The sequence below is a fragment of the Sceloporus undulatus genome, chromosome 4 (assembly GCF_019175285.1).
Source record: "Sceloporus undulatus isolate JIND9_A2432 ecotype Alabama chromosome 4, SceUnd_v1.1, whole genome shotgun sequence".
Taxonomy (NCBI): Eukaryota; Metazoa; Chordata; class Lepidosauria; order Squamata; family Phrynosomatidae; genus Sceloporus; species Sceloporus undulatus.
This window is the reverse complement of record NC_056525.1, coordinates 250,725,375-250,749,000: the sequence shown is the minus strand read 5'-3', so window position 1 is coordinate 250,749,000 and position 23,626 is coordinate 250,725,375. Positions and strand designations below refer to the sequence as shown.

The following is a 23,626-nucleotide window of genomic DNA, read 5'->3' as shown; positions in this document are numbered from 1 at the left end:
ATGCCGCTCTGGGACCAGGTCCTTCACACAAAAGGAACAGGAGGAGACCACCCTTTGGTCCTCATCCTTCGTGTCCTGCTCTTCTGAGGGTGGGGAGCAGGGGGGGGGGGACGCCCAAGGACAATCTATACTCTTGCAGCAGAAACTATGTGATCATGCATAGTATCCTTGAAGAAGCTATGAAACGGGTCTCCTTCTCTTGTGGTCTTGACAAAGAAGCTAGACGAGTTACAAGTTAATCACAGATTTTATTAGTATGTTCTCTCTAGGAATCTCTATGTCCCCCAGTGCAACTCTATGGTCAACTTTAACTAAAAGTCGCACTGAAGGGCCTAGAGATTCCTAGAGAGGACACTCTGCTAGGCCTTTGTAGTTCCTCCAGCGTAATTCTATGGTCAATGTTGGCCACAGAGCCGCCCTGGAGCACCTGGAGCAGCGGTGCTCAACCTTTGGTCCTCTAGGTTTTTGAAACAATTGTCCTGAATCGTCCTGAACTCTTGAGCAATGGCAGTACTGACCGGGGCTTCTGGGGAATTGAAGTCCAAAACGTCTGGGGTCCCAAAGGTTAAGAACCACTGACCAAGAGATTCCTAGAGAGGACACTCCATTGGGCATTTGGGGCTCCTCCAGTGTAATCCTATGGTCAGTGTCTGGCAGTGTTGACCATAGAGTTGCCCTGGAGGACCTAGAGATTCCTAGAGAGGCGTTCTCTCAGGTAAAACCCTAGCGTTTTTGTTATTGGTGGTCTTTGCACATTCGGGGGGGTCCTGTGCCCCTAGCCCCAGCGAGTGGGGAGGACCACTGCACAGTACAATGTTGATGTTTAGGGTTGCCAAGGCCTCCGCAGAGTCCGGAGGGCTAGAGCGGCCCTTCCGGAAGCCAGAGCGGGACTTCCGGGATCGTGGAACCATAGAGTTGGAAGAGACCGCAAGAGCCATCCAGCCCAACCCCGTTTGGCGCCCCTTCTACCGTGCTTCCGGGCGGGACCGGAAGTCGGGGTCCCTCAGAGGTTGGCGGCCCGAGAGGCCCCTGCTTGGTCTTCTTTTCGTCCTCGTTCTCCGCCGCCGCCATCGCCATGGGCCTCCTTTCGGACCCGTACCGGCGCCGGGCCCTCTCCCGCCTCATCCTCCGCCTCAACGCCCCGCTCTGGTGAGTAGGAGGCAGCCTCCTGGGGCAGCCCTAAGCCAGGCAGAGCAAGGGGGCCTCGTCCTTAACTGGCCTGGCTCGACCCCGAGGGAGTCTGGGATTTGTAGTCCTGTGAGTGTTTCGCCTTTCTCCCTTCAGAGAGCTCTGGCGCCGCAACGGACTACGATTCCCAGGGTCCCGCGGGGGTCGGCGGTTCAAACGGTGCCAAGTGCTGCTGTTCCGGCCTCGGTCGTTTAGTTTATACCCCGAAATCCTCCTTGGTCCAAAGACACTGCAGAGCGCTTTAAGTGCCCTGGGTCAGGGCTCGGGATTCTGGGCATTGCAGTTGATTGTGGCCTCAGAGCTCTCTCTGGCAGAGAGGGCAGAATGCCTCGCAAAACTAGCTGTATCAGGATGGGTCTCTTCCCTCCCTTGGAAGTAAGCTCTTCCCCATTGGACACAATAGACATCCCTTCCGAGAGCCTTTCAACTGCCCCGGCTCAGGGCTAGGCAACCCTGGGAAATGTAGTCTGTTGTGGCCCCAGACCTCTCTGGATGCCTCTCAATACTACAACTCCCAGGATCCCCTAGCATTGAGCCAAGGCAGTTAAATCAGTCTCAGACTGGATGACTTCTGCAGTGTGTTCTGGACCCTTGTTGGTCCCAGTTAGCGTGGGCTCAGCAACTCCCTTGTTGAATTCAGTGGGTCTAATAGTAGACGCCTGGAGCGGGAGTCGTGGTGTGAGACCTGGGTTCAGATCCCTGCCCTTGCCCCACTTTGGGCAAGCCACACTCTCTCAGCCTCAGGTGACAAACCTCCTCCGAACAAGTCTTGCCAGGATCACCCAAAGGGACTTCGGACTCTGTCCTTCTCAGGATGCTAGGCCCAGACTCCAAGTCCAGGGTTCAAACCTCAAAATCTCAGTTCAGTCGCAGAAGCCTTTTTGGGGGAACCTGGGATTTGTAGCTGTGTGAAATACTTAGCCTTCTCTGACAGAGAGCTCTGGTGCCCCAACAGGCTACAGATCCCAGGATTCCATAGCATGGAGCCATTTCAGTTCAAGCGGTATCAAACTGGATTACATTTTCAGTGCAGATGCAGCCTATTGAGCCTGTTATGCAAATTTTGGGCAGCTGCTGCTAACCTGGCTTCCTTGACTGACTTTACATAACCCTAGAATTGGCAGGAACCCTGGGGACCCTCTCAGGTCTTCTAGTTAGCTCCCCACAGTCTTGCAGGAAATCCATTCCTGAAGCCCCTCTGAGAGGCAGCCATGATCCACGCTCCATTTAAAGGCCTCAGTGAAAAAGGCAAGACCCCCACATTCGGGGGGGGCATCCCACTGTCTGGCCTCTGTTGACCCCAGGAGAGCCTTCCTTGCATCCAGGAAGGTTTGGGAAATAAGGCTGGAGAAGGAAAGGATTGCTGCATTGAGGGTGTCTGGATTGACAAATCATTGGACTGTTCATGTGGAAGGAGACCTCCAGGGTATCTAGTCCAACCCCCCAGGAAACCCACTGCTAAAGCACATCCAGCCTTTGCTTAACAACCTCTGGCGAAAAGAGTCTGCCACCTTCTCCCAAGGGAGTCGGTCCAGTTGTGAAGCACCTCATGTTGCAAGGCTATAGGATGGAGGACACCTGGCTTATGGAGACTTATATGTGTGAAAGGGATCTAGGAGTCCTAGTAGACCACAAGTTGAACATGAGTCAACAGTGCGATGCAGCAGCTAAAAAGGCAAATGCGATTTTAGGCTGCATCAATACAAGTCTAGTGTCTAGATCAAGAGAAGTCATAGTGCCACTCTATTCTGCTCTGGTCAGGTCCCACTTGGAATACTGTGTCCAGTTCTGGGCACCACAATTCAGTAAGGATGTTGAGAAACTGGAGCCATGTGTCCAAAGGAGGGAGACTAAAATGGTGAAGGGTCTGGAAACCATGCCCTATGAGGAAGGTCTTAGGGAGCTGGGGATGTTTAGCCTGGAGAAGTGACGGTTAAGAGGTGATATGACAGTCCTGTTTAAGTATTTAGAGGGCTGTCACGTTGAGGATATTTTCTGCAACTCCAGAGAATAGGATCCAATGGAGCAATGGATGCAAGTGATAGGAAAAGAGATTCCAGCTCAACATTAGGAGGAACTTCCTGACAGTAAGAGCCATTTGACAGTGGAAGACACTCCCTTGGAGAGTGTGGTGGAATCGCCTTCCTTGGAGGCTGTTTTAAACAGGGGCTGGGTGGCCTTTGGTCACAAGGAGGGCTTTAATTGTGTCTTCCTGCACTGCAGGGGGTTGGACTGGAGGGTCCTTGTGGTCTCTTCCAGCTCTATGGTTCTGCGATTCTTTTTCTTCTCCTGTCCTGCAGCATTATGAGCTTCCTGATGGGGCTGGGCTGGTTCCTGGGCCTCGCCTTCCATCCTTTCACGCTGCGCATCTATATGTCAGAGAACGCGATGGGATCCACCATGGTGGAGGAGCACTTTGTCCACGGCGAGCGTGCCCTCTCCTATGCCCGTGAGTTCGCTGGGCACAAGAAGAAGGCCGGGTGAGTAAGGGAGGCACTGTCTGTCTGTCTGAAGGACCTGTGTCTGCCACCCCTCATTGCTGCACCACCAGCAAAGCAGCGCCTCTTTCCCTGTCTTCTCACAAAGTTACACTTACCTTAAAAAACAAACCCTCTGGATCATCACACAAAACCCAGCAACACAGTCTTTGTTTGGGTTCTCTGTGGCCTCCCTGTCACACTCTGAGGCCCTGCAGGCAGCCTGCCTTTTGAGCTGCCACCATATTTGCCAGCTGTAGAGGAAGTTCAGAAATGGCAGGGAACACAGATCCCCAAACCCTGAAGCCCCGGAAACTTGCAGCTGATCATAGATGACACCGAAGACCAGAGGGGTCAGCATTCTGGTTTGGGAGAAAGCCCTTTGCCAAAATTGATAACCCTAAGGGGCATAGATCACTGGCAGCATGACTGCTTAACAGCAGATACTGTAGCTGCCCCCCTGTGCTCAGCCCCCAGTATCCCCTTCCTTTGCTGTCCACAGGGGCATGCCGGTGGCCTGGCTGGAGAAGACCATGTGGAACTTGGGCCTGGAGGTGTACAAGCAGACCTTCTCCCGCACACTGCCCTTCCCGGACGAGATGCGAGAGAGATATGTATGCTGCCTGCCTTGCCAGCCCTTTGTGGGTGGGTAGGGGGGCATGGGGACAATTGTGGGAAGAAAACCCACCAAGGGCCACCTACCTAATTCCACACACACATGCTTTCTCTTTGCAGATGGTGAAGGGGACCAATGTGTACGGGATTCTGAGGGCTCCCCGAGGGGCCAGCACTGAGTCTCTGGTGCTGAGCGTCCCCTGCAGCCCAGGGCAGCAGAACCACCAGGCCGTGGGCCTGATGCTGGCATTGGCCTCCTACTTCCGAGGTGAGGCTTGAGTGCAGGCTGCCTTTTCTCAGGCCTCTCAGTCTTGTTTCCTTCCCAAGACTGCATCTGGGCTAATACTAAGCAGAGGAGCTAGTGGGAGTATAGTCCTGTAAAGATTCTCACATGCCCTTTGCTCTTTTTAAACCTTAGTAGACCACCATATCACTTCTTACCATGCAGTCCCATAAGCTAAAAATGACAAAATGTGTCAGGTAAAGTCACATACATGTGTAATCAAATCACCTATAATAATTTAAATACCATGCATCCAATGAAGTGGCTGGAAATATACCAATTAGGCTCAAAGGAGCTGCTCAGATCCCTCCCTGTCCTTTTCATAGAATCATCATAGAATTGTAGAGTTGGAAGAGATTACAAGGGCCATCCAGTGCAACCCCATTCTGCCATTCAGGAAACCCCATGGCAGGGGGTTGGACTGGATGGCCCTTGTGGTCTCTTCCAACTCTACGATTCTTCCTCATCTAAATGACATTGGTTGTTATATGCCTTCAGGTCAACTCTGACATAGGCCAACCATATCATAGGGTTTTTTTCCTTGACAAATTATATTCTTCAGGAGAGGTTTGCCATTGCCTTCCTCTCGGGCTGAGAGAGTGTGACTTGTCCAAGGTTATCCAGGGGCTACACTGGCTGAGTGAGGAGTCAAACCCAGCCCTCCTGGAGTCCCAAGCCAACATTGTAGCCCCTAAATCACTAAAAGGAGGTTTGTTCTTGCCTTTCTTTGATGCTGAGACAGTGTGACTTGCCCAAAGTTACTCTGGGTTTCCAGGGCTGAATAGAGATTCAAACATTGGTGACTCAGAGGCTTAGTCCAACAGTCAAACCACTACACAATGCTTCCACACTATGAAATGGAAAGTTATGGATATATTCTATCCACGGTTAGTGGTTCTACTTCTAGAATAAATATCTGGTCTACCAAAAATCCAATTGATTGTTGCAGGTATATTTTCTTGAAAATAAAATGCTTGCAGTTTGTTGGGTTTTAGATCTCGCAGCTTAGTAAAAACTGCCCTGTGTGGAGTTTTGTAAAAGCGTCAGATGCAACATGGCCTCTCTGTGGGGATCCAATCTAGCTTTCCTTCTGCTCCAAGGGTGTGTGTTTGTTTGAGAGGGGGGGCAGCCCCAACCCTCTTGATCTTTCCCTCTTCCCCCACCCCCCCAATAATGGGCCAACGGTGGTCTTGGTGGCTCTGTGTGCGATTTTAACTTTGTTCCTGTGTCTCAGGTCAGATCTATTGGGCCAAAGATATCATCTTCTTGGTGAATGAGCACGATTTGATTGGGATGGAGGCCTGGCTAGAGGCTTATCATGATGTCAATGTCACAGGTGAGATAACATTTCCTTGCTAGGAGAGCAACCTGTGCAGGAGGTAGCATTTCCTTGGGGTCTCTGTTTTGGAGCCACTGAGGGGGAAGGAGTAGCAGCTACAGTGCATAGTCCTAGTTGTCCTCACTTTTGCCTTTGGGCTTTTGGCCAACAAAGCTACCTGTGTTTCCATTGTTTTTGGGGGGTAGACTGTCATTGAGCAACTTCACATGGTAGCAGAGCTCAGGTATGCTATTAGAAGGAGCACCAGCAAATTAATGCCAACCTCCATTCATTACCTGTCTATCCAGCTGTCCATGCTCCTGCTTGCTCATCTGCTCAGCTGCTGTTTCCTTTTGCAGAGGTGCACTCCTCGGGAATGTTGGGCCGGGCAGGAGCCATCCAGGCCGCCATCTCCCTGGAGCTCAGCAGTGATGTTATCACCAGCTTCGATGTGGCTGTGGAAGGGCTCAACGGTCAGCTGCCCAACCTGGACTTGGTCAACCTCTTTTACTCTTTCTGCCAGAAGAACAGCCTGCTGTGCACCATTCAGGGCAAGGTGGGTAGATGAAGAGGGCCGGACTGCCTGGGGCTGGCTGAAGTGGGGGGTGCCTGAGAGTTAGAAGGACCCGAAGGCCTTTGCCACCCAGCCTGCCAGAAAGTGGCTGCTGTGCCTGTGGAGGAAATGGCTCCAGCTGACTTGTGTGCTTTCCTCTTGTGTCCTCTGTCTGTTTCCCCACTGCTTGCTTTGGCCCTGAACTGACCACTTCTTCTGCCACTCTCTCAGTTCTCTTTGGTAGATTGTCCTGAACGTCTAGCATGGGGCGAGGTGTGGGTTGGTCCCTGAAGCATCAGCCTATCAAAAGGGTTCCTCCTCTTGACTCCCAGGACCTGTCCACGACCAAGAGGGGCACATGGCACAATGGAGCCTCAGGCAAAAGAGGAACATCCTTGTCATCTGCTCCATGAGGCCATTTTGAGCTAGAGCATCCGGGGTTTGGACCTGGAGCCTTCTGCGAGCAGAGCAGGGTACCAGGAACTCTGGTTCTCCCTGGAGGAGAATGTGGGGCCTGCTCTGAGCTCTGCCTCACCTTCCCACTCTCAGGCCTTTCCTTCTCCTTCCTTCCAGCTCCAGCGTTCAGACTGGGACTCTCTGCCAGCCTACCTCCACTCCCTGCAGACACTGCTGTTGATGGTGCTGAAGCAGGGCTCGGGGCGGCCACAGGGGGAGCACGGCCTCTTCTTGCGCTACCACATCGAGGCCATCACAGTGCGTGGCATCAACAGCTTCCGCCAGTACAAGTTTGACATGAGCACGATGGGCGCGTGAGTACAGCTCCCTCCCCCTGGTCTGACCCTTGTCCTGTGTGTGCAACAAGGCAAAGCGGGGAATTGAAGTCAGAACATCCTGCTTAATGGAAGCCCAGAATGTGAAGGGGGCACACACTTTTGTGGGGAAAATAGTGGATTCCTTGCTAGGGACTGGTGGATGGAAGGAAGGCATGGGGTGGCTTCAGTGACCTGATCTCATATTTCCCCTTTCCTTAGAACCCTGGAGGGAATGTTTCGGAAGCTGAACAACCTGCTGGAACGCTTGCACCAGTCATACTTTTTCTACCTGCTGCCTTCACTCTCCCGCTTTGTCTCTATTGGGGTCTATATGCCGGCCTTTGGCTTCCTCATCCTGATCCTGGTCCTCAAGATATCCTGCTTGTGTGGGAGCTGAAATAAGTGGGTAGAATGGGAATGGGTTTGAGCTTAGTGTTGCTGAATTAGGATCGTATTGGGGGGGGGGGGGGCTCCCCACTGAGAGGCCTGGGGAACAACTGGATCCTTCCTCTCAAGTAGCCAAATTCAGCAATTATTCAGTTACTTTTTTATCACCCTCAGTCTTGTTGGACTTCAGAATCTAAGCAGAGTCATAAAATCTTAGGGTTGAAAGGGACGTCAAGGGCCACTCAATCCAGCCCCATTCTATTATGTGGGGATATACAACTAAAGCATTCCTGAGGCAGGCAGCATGCTCATCCTTCCTCAGACTGGCACATGCATTCCGGAATGAAAATGCATAATGCAGCTGCTTCCTTCCTTGGGGCTGAGTCTCTCCTTCCACAGCAAAAAGTTACATAGGGACCTTGTAGCCATGATCCAAGAATCCACCAGAAAGTGTCGTCCTTTGGGAACAGCACTAACAGCACTAGTCCTACATTTAATAACAATAAAAGTTTTATTTTTACCCTGCCTCTCTGTCAAGAAGACAATTGAGGTGGCTTACGATTTGTCTGTGGCCCTGATCAATCAAAAGATCCCTGCTCTGTTCTGCTCTGCTTGTCTTTCTCCAAATAGCAATATAGCAAGTACATTTCTATACTGCTTAATCATGAACTCAGCACTCTCTGAGCCTAAGCAGTTTACAGTGTTTTAGCCAATTGCCCCCAACAAGCTGGGTACTCATTTTATCAACCTACAAAAGGATGGAAGGCTGAGTGGACCCTGGAGCCCTATAGGAGCGAACTCCCAACCATGTGGCTGTGAGTAGCTGTAGTACTGGCATTTAATCACTGCGCCACCAGGGCTCCTTTCTGACTTGGATCAAATGTGATCCATCTCAGAAAAGCACAGCCCCCCACTGACCTGGAAGACACACTGGCTGTCTAGGGATGTAGAGTGCCCTTACCTCTGGGTCTTGGGGATGATGAGGACTCTATGGCTTGGAGAATCCTCTGGGGGTTGGAGGTGATTTCTTGGTTTGGAATGAGGACTACTCTGAAACCCAAGTTTTCTGGATTACCCTTAACACCTCCTTCCCACGCTCTGGACTTGTGGATGAAGCTGAGCAAATATGACATGGATCCAGACGGCCAGCTCTGTGATGGGGACCAGGGTCCTAGACCTGTTGCCACAGAGGTGAGCAGTGAGAGGGTGGGAGGGCGGGCAGGTGACATCTTGGATTTGTAGCACCTTCCTTCCGTTTGACAATGGCCTGCCCTAGCTTTACCCCATCCATGTAATCCAACACAGTCCGTCCTTCCCCACTCCAGCCTGGTTCTCCATACATTTGTGGGCCAGTGGCTCTTCTTTGTGTCAGTTAGACCAGTGTTTTCTTCCTGCAGCCTTATTCTTCACACTGTCTAAGGGACTGTGCCCCCCCCCCATCCCCAGAAGTGGTCAGTGTGACAGTTCACTTCATACGGTGCGCTTGGAGAGCAAAAATATCTGATTACCAAAAGAGCACCGGACAGGCAACCTTAGCAAACACTGGTTGGTTGTTGTAAGGAATTGGGTCTTACAGTTCCTCATAGGCAGAGGGGTTTCAGAGTTTTTGTTAGCCTCATAGCCAAACAGTAACCGCTGCCTAGTAATATAGAAAGGGCTTGTTTACGCATTTTTGTAATCGCTTGGGAGTTTGAGGCTGGGAAAAGGTTGGAAGACTGGGCATGGGCTAGGGAACGTGTGAACTTCCCTCTGTTGCCAACCTGCGTGCTCAATGCTTGTAGCTATTAGGTGTGGAGAGGGGTCACACTGGGGCAATTTGTTTGCTTCTGCACTATCTAACCCTTAGCAGTCCACCTTCCATTGCCTTTGCCAGGGAGGGAGTGTGCCCCAGCCCAGGGGCTGCCCATTCAGCCAGTCATGGGACAATTGGTTTGCTTGCCAAGGGATGATCTAGGTAGAATTTGTGGGAGGGGGCAGTTCTCCCATTGGGTGTGAGGGGATGTTGGGTCCCACCAGAAGAAGGGCTGGGATGCTCCTCTCCTGGGTACCATCTGCTGCATTATTGACCACTGATGCAGACCCCATAGCAATTAGGTGTGTGTGCTCAGCACTGAAAGAACTCCAAGGAGGCCAAGGATGACACCCAGTTCTGGAACAGAACTCTGGTGCCCTCTTCAAACTTACCTTTCTCATTGCCCATTTTTCTAAAAGGAGAATTTGAAGGTCCTAACATCCTGGCAGACACTGAGGAGGCATATAGTACCAGCCCTTCCTTTGCTGCCAATTCTGTCAATAGGTCAGGTTTGTGTGTGGAGTTTTTGGTCAGCTGAGGGCACTCCTGTCGGCTGGCAAACCTGTTGGTGTGCTGTGGTTTAATCCAAATTCCCCAAACACTTTAACACTTTTTTGTTCGTGGAAAGGAAGGTGCCTTTTCCACAGAAGGCCTCATAGCACTGGGCCGATTGTAACCCAGCTACTCTGCTGTGGCGCAGATGAGGAGAGCAGCCAATCTCCCCCACAAGTCCTTATCACCTCAGATGGACTGTTTGAAATGGAGTCTTCCCTTGTTCTCCTGCCTGCAGCAGCAGTCCTACTTAACGCTGGGGGCCCTTTCCCTCAGTGACCTGGCCTTTTCTTTTCCACAGGAGCCAAAGCCCAGCCTGCTGACGCTGGTACCCCCCTTGCTGATCTGCCATGCTACGGGGCTCGCCCTCTACTTTGTGCCCATCATGGGGCAAGAGATGGCCACCCAGCACTTCCCCGTCTCTGAGTCAGAGGCCGTAGTGCTCACAGTCATTGCCATTTATGTGGCAGGGCTGGCACTGCCCCACAACACACACAGGTGATTGGAGATGCAGGGAGGCATGGTCAGAGAGACACTGGTGTGGCTTCCATGACATGAGCTCATTCGGGTGGTCTTCTGAGTGCCGTGTTTTGGGAGTGGGGGAGAGATCGTGTCCTCTCCAGCTGCTGGAGTGGCGGCAGACGGTCTCTGGACTGGCCCATCCCCAGAATGAAGGCTCTGTGACTTGGCCACGCATAGACTGCCCCCTTGTTTCTGCCCCACAGGGTCCTGACAGGCTCAGGAAGCGACCGTGGTTGGATGACGCTGAAGCTGGTGGCCCTGCTGTACTTGGCCATGCAGCTGGGCTGTATCGCCCTCATCAACTTCTCCCTGGGCTTCCTGCTGGCCATCACTTTGGTGCCAGTGGCTGCGGTCATCCAGCCCATGGGGCCCAAGTAGGTATTTCAAGAGGAAGGTGGGAATATAAGAGATAAAAGAGTGGTGAGGGAAAGCTGCACGTGATAAAAACAAAGGGAAAAGCAGTAAACTGGCCGTTCTGCCTTGTTCCGGGCTCCAGGACTGGGCTTGTGCAGATTTGGAGATTGCAGTACTCCCATTTTTTAAAAGACAGTTTCCTGCAGCATGTGGCCTGGGGTGTGTGTGACCCATTCCTTTAATAACTTCACAATTTGCTGCGCCTGATAACACATGGGCCCATAGTCAGGAATCTGCCTTGCGTGCCCTGACTGCCCTTGCCAGCTGCATTCTTTGCCAGCCTCTTGAAAGCCCTACGTGACTGCCATCCAGTCAGGGCATAACAGGCCCAGAACAACCAGTAAGGCCTGCTTTCTCTCAGTAGGGATGCAGCTGACAGTAAAAGACACCAGATGCTGGATATTAGGATATTGGCCACCTATAAATAGAGCCAGTTCCCGGAGGGTGCCAGATTTGCCCACTTGGCCCTCCAGGGAAGGGAGGCTGGCTCCCTCCAACAATGGCCACACATCTCCCTTCAGAAGAGCATCGCTCCCTTCCCATTTTCTCCCATCTTGCCTGGATTAAGCCTTGGCTTTAATGATGGCCTCTTTCAAGGATGTGCCATCCCAACTCTAACCTACCAGTTTTCTGTCCCTTGGCAACTGTTAAGTCAACAACCTCTGGCCACTGAAAAGGTGGGAGTTCTTCGGGGGAACTGCTTAGTGTGGTTTTTTCAAAGAATGTTTTTGTGCTTTGGAAAACATGGGGTTCTTCCAAATCTGCTGGAATGTCTCTTCTGCTCTTAAGGTAGTGGTGGGGAAACACATGGGCCTGTGTGAGTGACCGCCATCCATTCCCAGGCGATCTCTGAGGGGAAGGGTGCATGTGTGGGCACTTGAGAGCCAAGAGTCCCAGCTGTGCCTCTTCTCTGAGCTCCCTGGCATGGCTTTCTCCCCGTAGGTATCTCTATGCTGTGCTGCTGGTGCTGGTCACCCCGGCCGTCACGCTCCTCTTCTGCATCTTCCTGTACCAAGAGCTTATTGAGTACCCCATATCGCTACTGGAGGGCTGGCAGCATTTCCTGCAGGCCATTGCCGAGGGGCTGCTGGACCACCACCTCTACGGCTCCATCGTTTTCCCTTTCATCGCAATCTTCGTCTACCCCTGTTGGCTGCTACTCTGGAATGTGCTCTTCTGGAAGTAGGTCTCCCTGGTGCTGCCTCCTTCCTTGAGCTGGCCTTCTCTGGGGAAACCAGTGGAGACATAATGCCTGGCTGTGACAGAGGCCGCAGTGATGCCTGCAAACTGGGGCTTTTGAGAGGGGACGCCAGTAGCCTGAACTCTTGGAGTGTGCAGCTTTGGAGCTCCCCCCCCCCCCCCCGTGATGTGGGGTTTCAAGTCTGTGGCAGCTGCTGGTGCTAATAATAGCTCTTTGACAGGGCAGGACAGTAGCTCCTCATAGCTTGTGAGAGAGAGAGAGAGAAGCCTGGGATTCCAAAGCGTTGGTTGGAGGGGCTGCTCTTGGCTTTTCTGCAGTAGAGGCAGGAAGGTCTTTGCACAGAGCAGCTGGTTGCCTGTCAGTTGTGGCTCTCAAGAGTGAGAAGCGCACATGGGCTCATGTGGGGAAAGGGTTCTTTCCTGGGTGGTTGCAGCTTGGAAATCCTCCAGAATACCTCTCCTGTGGGCAGGAATCAGCTCTGGCGACGAAGAAGAGCCCAGGAAAGGAGTCTGTAGGTCACCCTTTGGAACCCGAGGAGGTTCTGTCTGGTTGGATGGGAGGAGGGTTGTGTACAGTCTTTCAGAAATAAAAGCAGTTTTGATGTGACATTTCGGTTTAGTTTAAATTTTTTGTCTTATCACCTAACTAATGCTGCTGCTGCTGCTTATTTAATTTACTGCATTTTCACCTATTTTTCATACTGCTTTTGCCTCTAAATGCAACTTTAATCAGTAAGAGTGCATGGCAGAATGGGGTTGGACTGGATGGCCCTTGTGGTCTCTTCCAACTCTACAGTTCTATGATTCTATGATGGGTCCTGCATAGACTCATAGGGCTGGAAGAGACCCCTAGGGCCATCTAGTCCCAATTCACAATCAGTGCGCCTCCGACAGATGGTCATCCAGCCTCTGTTTAAAGACCTCCAAGGAAGGAGACTCTGCCAAACTCTGAGGGAGTGTGTTCCACTGTCGAACAGCCCTTACTCTCAGGAAGGTCCTCTTAATGTTGAAGTGGAATCTCTTCCTGCAGTTTGAATCCATTGTTTGGTGTCCTATTCTCTGGAGCAGCAGAAAACAAGCTTTCTCCATCCTCAGTATGACACTCCTTCAAATACTTAAACAGACTTCCAAGTTTTAAAAAGCAAGACATGTCAGGGAAAGGGCATAGAGGGCAAAGGCAGAGGATAGAGACCCCTTCTTCAAGGCTGGGACAAAATGGGTTTCAATGCCAGTTGGACCAAGACAGACCTTCCTTTGCAGCCATCCTCGCTTGAATAGCGGCTGGTGAGTCTGGCTCCTTGAGCTCAGGGGCAGCAGTTGTGGGGACCTCCAGATTGATTGATTGCTTTAGACCTGATCTTTCTCCTTTAGCAGCACCCAAGGCGGCCTACAAGGCAGAATTAAAACATTATCTATATAAAGTTAAAAAAGAATTAAATAACAGTACAGTTAAAGAAACTAAGATCCATCTATCTATGCATCCATCTGTCTTTCATCTATCCATCCAGGTGACTAGATATCCTCACTGCATAGGAGGACAAGGCACCGTAAAATGTAGGACATTCAGGAAAAAATGAGGACATGACCAAAGGAAAGCCGAAAACACAAATCCAAATGCATGCTGCTTAGCCCTGCTCCAAATGCAGGACATTTTGGAATTCCTCCTGGACAGGAGGTTGAAATGTAGGATGTGTCCTGGAAAAGGAGGACATGTCTGCTCCCCTGTCTATCACCTCCAGTAACTATCTATCTATCATCTATTTATTATCTCCAGTATCTCTTTCTATCTAGTTTATTATCTCAAGTATCTATCTTAGTTTGTCTGTCTCTCATCTCCAGTATCTACCTATCTATCTATCTATCTATCTATCTATCTATCTCCTGTCCATCTATCTATGTGTAAGAAGTTGGTAGCATGAGTTTTTGCGGAGCCTACTTCTAAAACGGGCACCTGAGGCAATAGACTTCAGCCTAAGAAAGCTCATGGTGCCAACATCTTTCTCCCACTTACTCTCAGAGGTGCTACAAGATCTCTCTAGAGATTGAGTCCACAGACTAACACTTTGCAAACTGATTTTCCAGTGTAACACAACTATATCTTGAGTCGTCATCATCCTCATCCTCATGATGCATCTGAGGAAGTAGGCAAAGGTCTAGGAAAGCTGCTGCTGCCCATTTCTTCCTTTCAGTGAATCTCCAAGGGCTACAAGATCTCTCTAGAGATTGATTCCACAGACAAACAGGGCTACATCTTTCAATATATATTCTAACCAGTGCTCCCCAAATAGTGTCCTTTAAGGGATTTTGGACTTCATCTCCCAGAAGCCTCAGCCATGTCGGCCAATCGCCTGGGATTCTGGGCGCTGAAGTCCAAAGTCCCTTAAAGGGCACAGTCTGGGGACCACTGATATAATACTGGATAATGTAATGCAATATCTATCCATCTGAGTCTTCCAGAATTGGGCCTCATGGCCCCCAAAACCCACTCATCTCTCTGTCTGCCTTGGAAGGTGGGGCGGAAACCGGAAGTGGCGGCGGCGCCGGCGCCGCTCTGGCCCTCCTGCTCTCTATGGCCCTTCCGCCTGCGGGGGCGGGGCTTCCCTTTCCCCTCCCGTCCAAGATGGCGGCGGCGGCGGTGGTGGCTGCAGCGGCGGCGCGGAGCCTGTCTCGCTCTCGGGGCCCCTGGCTGGCGCCGTCTCTCCCCGGAGGGCCCCGGCCGAGGGTAAGGGCAGCGCCGCTGGGGCGCCGCGGGGCCTCTGGGCCTGGGCTGCTCCCGGCCGGCCTCCGCAGGCCCCGCCCGGCCAAGGTCACCGCGTTCCCCGGAGGGTCACTCCCGCTGGCGGACCTTGCCTGGGTCTGGCGGGTGTTCCGGCTCAAGGCTCCGGCATACTGGGAGCCCGGAGCCGAGCGGAGGGCACCGAAAGCGATGCCAAAGCGGGTTATTTCTCCGGTGTGGGACTACAACTCCCAGCATTCCTGAGCAGTGAGCATGCTCTGGGCGGGGCTTCTGGGAGCAGGGCCCTGAGGAGGCTTTCCAGGGCCGAGGCCACTGGGCCACGCGGCTGCTTCCCCTCGACTGAGGCCGTGGCGGCTGTGTGCCTCTGGCCCCTGGCTCAGCGCTGAGGGATTCTGGGAGCCAGAGCGTCTTCCCATCCTTCTGCCGCTGAGCCAGGAGCTGGAAGAGAGCCCAAGCCCTTGCTCCTCCAAGCGCCTCCCCCAAAACATCCGCTCTCTCTCACACCGTTTCCAGCGAATGGCGGCCCTCCCTTGGGGTTGCCTTGGTTGCCATGGCCTCCTTCCCCTGGGAGCTCCAACCCTGGTCTCCACAGCCCTAGTCCAACCCTCAAGCCTCAGTCACAGACAATGTTAGGTTATACGTACCTGTGGTGTTGCTGTTGTTGTTGTTGTCGTCATGTGCCTCTCAGTCATTTTCGTCTTACAGCGACCCTGAGGCAACTCTGTCATGGGACCTTCTTGGCAAGATTTGTTCAGGGGGTTATGCCTTTGCTTCCATCTGAGGCTGAGAGAGTGTGACTTGCTCAAGGGCACCCAGCGGGTTCCATGGCTGAGAATCATGGAGCCCTGCAGGGTCTCTTGGCTGTTCTGAATTGTGCCCTGGCCCCTCTGCATTTGCGATTTTATTCATATGTTCCCTCTAGGAATCTCTAGGTCCTCCAGTAGAACTCTATGGCCAACTTTAACCAAAGGCAAGAGAAAACACTCCGCTAGGCATTTGTAGCGTCATTCTGTGGCCAATGTCTGGCAGAGGACCTAGAGGTGCCTAGAGAGGGGTCCTCTCAGGTACAAAGGTAAGTCTTCTTGTGCCCCGATCCCCAGCGCATTTAGAGGGACTGATGTACTGTGGATTTCCGTAAGGAGCTCTGGGGCCTGGAGTGGGGAAAGGACAGGAGATGCAGACCGTCCCCCACATTTGCCGATCTGACTGTTCACAGAGGAGATTTATACCTTCTCTCCCAGATTCTCTGAGGTCAGCGTCTGCCAGAAGCTGCGCTGGAGGACCAACAGAGTCCTAGAAAGAAGACTTCTCTGGGCATAGAATTGCACTGGAGGACCTCCCAATGCCTAGCCAAGTGTGGGCCCTGGACTTGCGCTGGAGCACTAAAGACTCCTAGGCAGGTGTTCTTTCCGGTTCAGAAACATGTTTCCCTTGTATGTGCCATTCCCCCCTTTCCCAGGGGAATGCCATGCTCCACTCACCCCACTGAAGGCGGAGGGCCACTGGGAAGGGCAGCTTCACAGTCTGCCAGCTCTTGCCGACTCTTTTGGGTCCTCCGAGATTCAGGAGTCAGGGAGAAGTTGCCGGATAATATGCCACTTTCCAAGCAGCTCCTTTTCTGAAATTAAACTAGTCTGATATATGGCCGTTGTTATGACTGGGGCTCTAATAGCAACGGTGTTAACAACTCCAAAGACCGCTTCCAATGCACTCTTGAGAGATGCCCATGCAATCTCAGCTTAAAGACCTCCAAAGGAGACTGTTGTCAGTGGTGCCTTGAGTTGCCCTGAAGTTGCCTGCCGGTTCCAGCATTGTGTAGTGGCTTGAGCATTGGACCATGACTCTGGAAACCAGGGTTCGATTCCCCTGGGTGAGCTGGGTCAAGCCACACTCTCTCAGCCTCAGAGGAGGGCAGTGACAAACCTCTTCTGAACTAATCCTACCAAGAAAACCCCAGGATAGTGTCTCCTTAGGGTCACCATACGTGGGAACGAACCTGAAGGCACACATCCGCAACAAATGCCCTACTTTCCTCTTTGATGCATCTCCCTGAAAAAATAATAGTAGTCCAGAGCTATCTTGACTCACACACTTCTGTGAAGGTGGCCTTCTGGCCTTTGAGTGACCGCAGGAGGGAACTTTGTCCAGGGCCTGGGAGGGGCTGCTTCTCCTTGCGTGTGATGCGCATTGAGGAGGAAGGGGCTGCATGTGCAGGAGGACCCCTCCTCACCCAGTTCCTAATCCACTGGCCTGAGAAGATGCCACCATTTGAGCCCTTGGTGCTAACCAACTGGAGGATAGAAGATTGTTTTCCTGGCCCTGGAAGGGTTTCATAACAGCAGGGCAGTTCCCTTCTCTCAGAAGCCGCCTGGCGCTGCCATTCCTGTGCCCTGCCCTTCCAACCAGGAGGAGCCAAGAGCAGCCTCGGCCCATTTGGCTTTTCCTCTGGCAGCACACTATGCAGCTGAGTAGGGGCTTGAACCCAGGGTCTCCTCTGCTTTGGTCATGCCCCACCTGGAGTCCTGTTTCCCCTTCTGGGCTCCACCGTTCAAGAAGGATTTTGACAGGTTGGCGCATGTCCAGAGGAGGAAGACCAAAACGGTAAAAGCTCTGCAACTGCCAAACCTTTTGAGGAATGTTTGGGGGAAGTGGACATGTTTGGCTTAAAGAAGACTGAGAGTTCATCTGATAGAACCATCTTTAGATGTTTGAAAAGATGTCATGAAGATGGAGTGAGCTTCTTTACTGTTGCTCCAGAGACTAGCTAGGACCTGACGCAAAGGATTTGGATTGCAAGAGTGATTCCCCCTAAACACCCGGAAGGACTGTATTTAAAAAAAACTTTAGAGCTATGGAATAGATTGCCTTGGAGGCAAGTGGCCTCTCCATCTTTGGAGGTCTTTAAGCAGAGACTGGATGGGCATCTGTCACGAGTGTGTTAGTTGTGTCTTCCTGCATGGCAGCATGGGTTTGGAGTAGATGGCCCTTGCAGCCCTTGTGATTCTTTGATCCCTTCCACTGCCACAGTTCTCTGATTCTGCCATTCTGCCTGGGAGGCTGGTGGACTCCATCTTTGGAGGTTTTAAAGCAGAGGTTGGGTGGCCATTTCTCAAGGGCTTCAGCTGCATGTTCCTTTTCTGCCTGCCCAAAGACATCCAGAATCCTGAGGGGTTCCTGGGCTGCGCTTCCCAAGGAGGGAGAGGATGCTGCATTTCACTAGGACCATTTCTTCCTTTGCCTGACCTCAAGTTGCACTCAAGGAATTGGATCAGGCTCAGGTTATCATCTCCTTTCCTCTTTGTTGTCAAAGTTTAAATCACAGCTGCAACTTCTGCAGCCCTTCAGACATAGCTGGACTGCAACTCTCATCAGGCTGAGCCAGCATTGCCAGTGATGCAGAAGTCTGGGAGCTGCAGTGCATCTCCATCTGGGGCGCTTGGAGATTCCCATCCCAGACCAAGAGTTTTCTTGTGTCCTCTGATCTGGGATTGCACTCAAGATCCACAAGCAGATCCACTTGGTGGGCTTAGAAGTCTGTCTGGAATGCTGTTGGATTTGCCTTGCAGGGCAGGGAAGAGGCCGGGCAGAGGAGGGGGTGCCTTGGGCTGTGGCTGCCTGGGGTCCAGAGGCATTGACTGGCAGGTCTGCACAGTGGGCAGTGCTGGCACCTGGTTTGTTTAGGCAGAGGAGCAGCCTGTTCTTGACGTTGGGGTCTCGCATTAAGAACTTGTAGCTCCTAGGAATAAAGCCTCGAGGGGTGCACTTGGGGGCATCCCACCCGGCCCTTGGCCCAAGGCACCTTCCTAGGAGAAGGAGACCCCCCTCCAGTGTCCAGCCAGTGGGGAGGCATTTGGCAGCTTCAGCCGTCTCTGGCCTTCTTCCATATCCTTGTCATTATTACAATACAGTCATCCCTCCATTTGTGCAGACTTGGAATCCGCGTCCCTCACTTACTCGCAAGGGGCATTATTTATCTGGGTGGCTTACAGAAAAATCAACACAAGATACTCAACATTTGCAACAATAGAAGTAAACACGGAATATTTTACAAAGCTAAACCATCTACAACTCTGTGTTTGGGTGAAATCACTTAGGTTCCAAAGGCCTAATCTGGCACCAGAATTAAACCGTCGTCAGCACCAACCAACTGGGCTTCCAAAGAGCAGGCATTTCACAGCTGGGGGGGGGGGGGCAAAGTAGGAGCTTTGTCAGGCTGTCCCTGCCACCATTGCAGGCCACCACCACTCACCCACCTTTGCCACTATGCTCCTTCTCAGCTGGTGTTGATGCTGTTCTCTGTCCCACAGGCCAACATGGCGTCCTTGGCAGGTCTCTCACGAGGCAAGAAAGTGGCCCTGACGGCGCTGGGTGTCCTGACGGCTGGAGGGGCTGGCCTGGCCTTGGCCCTCCACACCGCGGTGAGTGCTGGCGAGCTGGAGCTGCACCCGCCCAACTACCCCTGGAGTCACAACGGCCCTCTCTCTGCCCTGGATCACAGCAGGTACGGTGGAGGGAGTGGGTGGGTGGCAGGGAGACCAGGTGGGGCAGAAGAAGGGAAGCGTTCCCCCAGCCTCTCTCTGGAAATGGTGCCATCCTGCGGTGCCTGTGCCATCCTGTTGGGCAGCTGCTACAGGAAAGCGGGGTGGTCTGTGTATCTAGGGTACTGTCCTTTGCACCCCAGCCTTGCTTGACCATCCTGTTCCCTCAGCTGACCACTTTGGCCCACAGTGATTTATGCTCTATACGTTTATCCCTCCCCATTTGCTGGGGTTAGGGGCACAGGACCCCTGTGAATATGGAAAAACCACAAATAACAGAAACACACTGTTTTTACCTGAGAGAACACCTCTCTAGGAATCTCTAGGTCCTCCAGTGCAACTCTGTGGTCAACATCTGCCAGACATTGACCATAGAACTACACTGGAGGAGCTACAAATGCCTAGCAGAACATTCTGTTTAGGAATCTCTAGGTCTTTCAGTGCAAGTTGACCATAGAGTTGCGCTGGAGGACCTAAATATTTCTAGGGAGAACATATTAATAAACTCCATGAATAATCAAATCCGCAAAAGCCAAAGCCACACATGTAGAGGGACGAGTGTATTTTCAGAGGCACAGGCATGAGGCACCCAAGTGTAGTATATGCTGCCCTGAGATCTCGATAGAATGTGAGCTATGCCCATTTTATTTGGGTAATAAGAAAAAACAGTTCTGTGGCTAAGAGGAAGGGGCTGAGGTTGCCCTCCTAGGTCCAGTGTCATGGTTGGAAGTCCAAGAGAGAAACTTCCATGCGCTTTCCCTGACTGCAGAACTGCAGCCGGTTGCTGCCTGGGGCACTTCCTTAGCACCACCAGCCCGGCTGCCATTAAATGGCCATGGCAGCATAACACAGGGGCTGGGATACTGCTGCCTTCGTAATGGGAGGAATGTGGAACTGTCCCAAGTAGCGTGATGGTGTTCTGCCCTCAAGACGCTGGCTGCAATCTTCAGTGAGTCACAACTGCAGCTGCTGTGAAGCTGCTGCCCTTAAAGCAGAAGCAGCTCTTCCAACCTACTGCTGTGGGTTTGTGTTTGCTTTGGCTGCGTGCATTATGTCTGTTATATCCACTATAAGGGGGGTGGGTGACTTTTGATTCTCTAGTTATTGTTACACTGCAACACCAAGTGTTCCTTACCAGCTGTAAGGGCTGATGGAAGTTGCAGTCCAGCAACAACTGCAGGGCCACACTGTTTCCTTCCTTAATCGTAACAAGATGGAGATACAGTAAACAAACTGGTGTCTCTTCAGTGTCCGGCGTGGCTACCAGGTGTACAAGCAGGTGTGCTCTGCTTGCCACAGCATGGAGTACCTGGCCTTCCGCAACTTGATTGGTGTTTCACACACGGAGGCTGAGGCCAAGGCCCTGGCGGAGGAGGTAGGTGCAGGCCTGCTCAGTGAATGGAGGGAAGGAGGGTGAGCCTGGTGCTGTGGACAGGCAGGAGATGCCCAGGGCCCACACTGCATGGGTAGTTCCAAATTGGGTGCCCTTCTGTGGTGTTGGGCTCCAGGGAATGGGAGGGGGAACCCCATTTTCCTGCTGTTTGGAAGGCTGAAGCAACAAGGCAGGCTGAGAGTAGGACTGCTCTGGAGCAGCAGACACTCAGCTCTGGCCTCTCCCACATTAGATCGAGGTACAGGATGGGCCTGATGAGAATGGGGAGATGTTCATGCGTCCCGGCAAGCTCTCCGATTACTTCCCCAAGCCCTACCCAAACCCCGAAGCGGCACGGGCAGCAAACAATGGGGCTCTCCCCCCAGACCTCAGCTACATTGTCAATGCCAGGTAATGGGGCTGGAAGGGATGCAGGGGGGGAGGGGATGCCTCTGCTGCATTGGTCTGCCAGCGGCAGTTTTGTGGCTGGGAAGAGCCCCAGGAACCCCCTTGGACTGGGCAGGGCTAGGCTGCTTGGCGGTCTTGAGCTGGGCTTCATCGCTTTTCCTTTGCTCCCATTCTAGGCACGGAGGTGAGGACTATGTGTTCTCCCTCCTCACAGGATACTGTGACCCTCCCACTGGCGTGAGCTTGCGAGAAGGCCTCTACTACAACCCCTACTTCCCCGGGGAAGCGATTGGCATGGCACCCCCCATCTATAATGAGATTTTGGAATTTGACGATGGTAAGTGTGAGAAGACTTGACTTACTAGAAAAGGCAACAATGCCAGGAAAGGTAGAAGGCGGTCAGAAGAGAGAAAGGGCATGAAAAATAAAATGCACAGATATAGGATGGGTGACACCTGGCTGAATGAAACTACGTGTGAAAGGGATCTAGGAGTCCAAGTGGACCACAAATTGAACATGAGTGAACTGTGTGATGCGGCAGCTAAAAAGGCCAATGCTATTTTAGGCTGCATCAATAGAAGTATAGTGTCTAGATCAAGAGAAGTGATAGTGCCACTGTATTCTGCTCTGGTCAGGCCCCACCTAGAATATTGTGTCCAGTTCTGGGCACCACAATTCAAAAAGGACATTGAGAAACTGGAGCCATGTGTCCAAAGGAGGGCGACAAAAATGGTGAAGGGTCTGGAAACCATGAAGCCCTATGAGGAAGGACTGAGGGAGCTGGGGATGTTTAGCCTGGAGAAGAGAAGGTTAAGAGGTGATATGAGAGCCCTGTTTAAATATTTGAAGGGATGTCATATTGAGGAGGGAGCAAGCTTGTTTTCTGCTGCTCCAGAGAACAGGACCCGGAACAATGGATGCAAGCTACAGGAAAAGAGATTCCACTTGAACATTAGGAGGAACTTCCTGAGAGTAAGGGCTGTTCGACAGTGGAATGCACTCCTTCCTCGGAGGGTGATAGAGTCTCCTTCCTTGGAGGCCTTTAAACAGAGGCTAGATGGCCATCTGTCAGGGATGCTTTGATTTGGATTTCCTGCATGGCAGAATGGGGTTGGACTGGATCAGGGCCCTAGTGGTCTCTTCCAACTCTATGATTCTATGTACCAGGTGGATACACTTAGAGAAGCAGCTTAGAGAGCTGGGTATGTTTAGCCTGGAAAAGAGAAGGTTGAGGGGTGCTATGATAGCCCTGTTTAAATATTTAAAGGGAGGTCATATTGAATGTGGAGCAAGCTTATGTTCTGATGCTCCAGAGAATAAAACCCAGAACAATGGATGCAAACAGCAGGAAAAGAGTTACTGCCTCAATATTAGGAAGAACAGCCTGACAGTGGAACACTCCTCCCTTGGACTTTGATGGAGTCTTCTCCTTTGGAGGCTGTTTTTAAACAGGGAGTGGATTGGATTGTGTGTTCCTGCATGGCAGAAAAGGGTTAGACTGGCTAGCCTTTTGGTTCTCTTCCAACTCTATGACTCTGTGATCAAGGCGGCCATAGCTGCCCTGAGTCTGCAGGAACTGAGCAGAGCTGTTCAGGACTGGGGTTCTCTTTGAGCTGTCTTGTTCACAGGGTCACTTGACTCTAAGTCAGTTAACAACAGCAACAACAACCAACAAATGGGAGGGAGGGGGGTTCTGTGTGGGAAGAGGATCACCCCACCCCCAACTATGGCTCCCTGCCATCTTCTCCGCAGGCACCCCTGCCACCATGTCGCAGATTGCCAAGGACGTCTGCACCTTCTTGCGATGGGCAGCAGAGCCAGAGCATGACCACCGCAAGCGGATGGGCCTGAAGGTCAGTCTCCCCCTGCTTCCATTGACCTTGCGCCTGTATCATAAATAATGGGGGAGTGGGGCAGAGGAGGAAATGGGGCCCTTGGGAGAGAGTAGCTCTCCACCCAGCGCCAGGGAGGCCCAGCGGTCCCTTCCCCAGCCTAGAGGGCAGCGTCCCCATTGCACCTCTCTCCTCCCTTTGCTCCTCCAGGTGCTACTGATCGGGTCCCTCCTGGTGCCTCTCACCTACTACTTGAAACGGCACAAGTGGTCAGTCCTCAAGAGCAGGAAAATTGCCTACCGTCCTCCCAAATGACCTTCACAGGCAGCGTGGACGTCTCTCTGATGCCGGAGCGGGGGCTCCCCATCCTCTGCCCCAGGAATGTATGTACAGCCAGGCAGGTGGGCGGGCGCTGCCCTCTGGTGCTTCTGCTGTTGTTTAATGTGTATCCATCGATCCACTCACCCGCCAAGCCTTGGGAAGAGGACCCTGGGATGCGGGGTGGAGGTCACCCAATAAACGCATTTCTTCAACCAGAAAATATGGACCCCTGTGGTCTGTGCTGACGTCCAGCAGTGTGTGTGTATGTTGTGGTATGGATTGTGTTGTTTTGAGCGGGAGCTGCTTTCTTCCCGTGTCCCTGAAATGAATCCTTATGCATTTCT

The 23,626-nt window shown here is 52.2% G+C and overlaps 2 protein-coding genes across 4 annotated transcripts; both read left to right on the top strand.

Annotated features, from left to right (window-relative positions):
* The first annotated feature begins 911 nt into the window (after nt 1-911).
* Nucleotides 912-12,681, top strand: GPAA1 (glycosylphosphatidylinositol anchor attachment 1). 2 transcript variants are annotated; one of them, XM_042464746.1, is made up of 12 exons: nt 914-1,149; nt 3,489-3,668; nt 4,168-4,279; nt 4,401-4,548; nt 5,798-5,899; nt 6,241-6,437; nt 7,008-7,204; nt 7,427-7,580; nt 8,690-8,785; nt 10,240-10,436; nt 10,664-10,834; nt 11,817-12,681. In XM_042464746.1, the coding sequence occupies exons 1-12, from the start codon at nt 1,076-1,078 to the stop codon at nt 12,058-12,060; spliced, it is 1,872 nt and encodes a 623-aa protein (XP_042320680.1). In that variant the 5' UTR covers nt 914-1,075; the 3' UTR covers nt 12,061-12,681. The 2 variants fall into 2 exon arrangements, with proteins under 2 accessions (XP_042320681.1, XP_042320680.1); XM_042464747.1 differs by lacking the exon at nt 10,240-10,436 and having other exon boundaries at nt 912-1,149; nt 11,817-12,042.
* A 1,974-nt stretch (nt 12,682-14,655) lies between these two features.
* LOC121928056 (cytochrome c1, heme protein, mitochondrial) lies at nt 14,656-23,502 on the top strand. Of its 2 annotated transcripts, XM_042462260.1 has the most exons (8): nt 14,659-14,796; nt 16,053-16,207; nt 19,119-19,312; nt 20,598-20,724; nt 20,975-21,132; nt 21,306-21,466; nt 22,882-22,982; nt 23,172-23,502. In XM_042462260.1, the coding sequence occupies exons 3-8, from the start codon at nt 19,125-19,127 to the stop codon at nt 23,274-23,276; spliced, it is 840 nt and encodes a 279-aa protein (XP_042318194.1). In that variant the 5' UTR covers nt 14,659-14,796; nt 16,053-16,207; nt 19,119-19,124; the 3' UTR covers nt 23,277-23,502. The 2 variants fall into 2 exon arrangements, with proteins under 2 accessions (XP_042318193.1, XP_042318194.1); XM_042462259.1 differs by lacking the exon at nt 16,053-16,207 and having other exon boundaries at nt 14,656-14,796.
* Nucleotides 23,503-23,626: the final 124 nt, after the last annotated feature.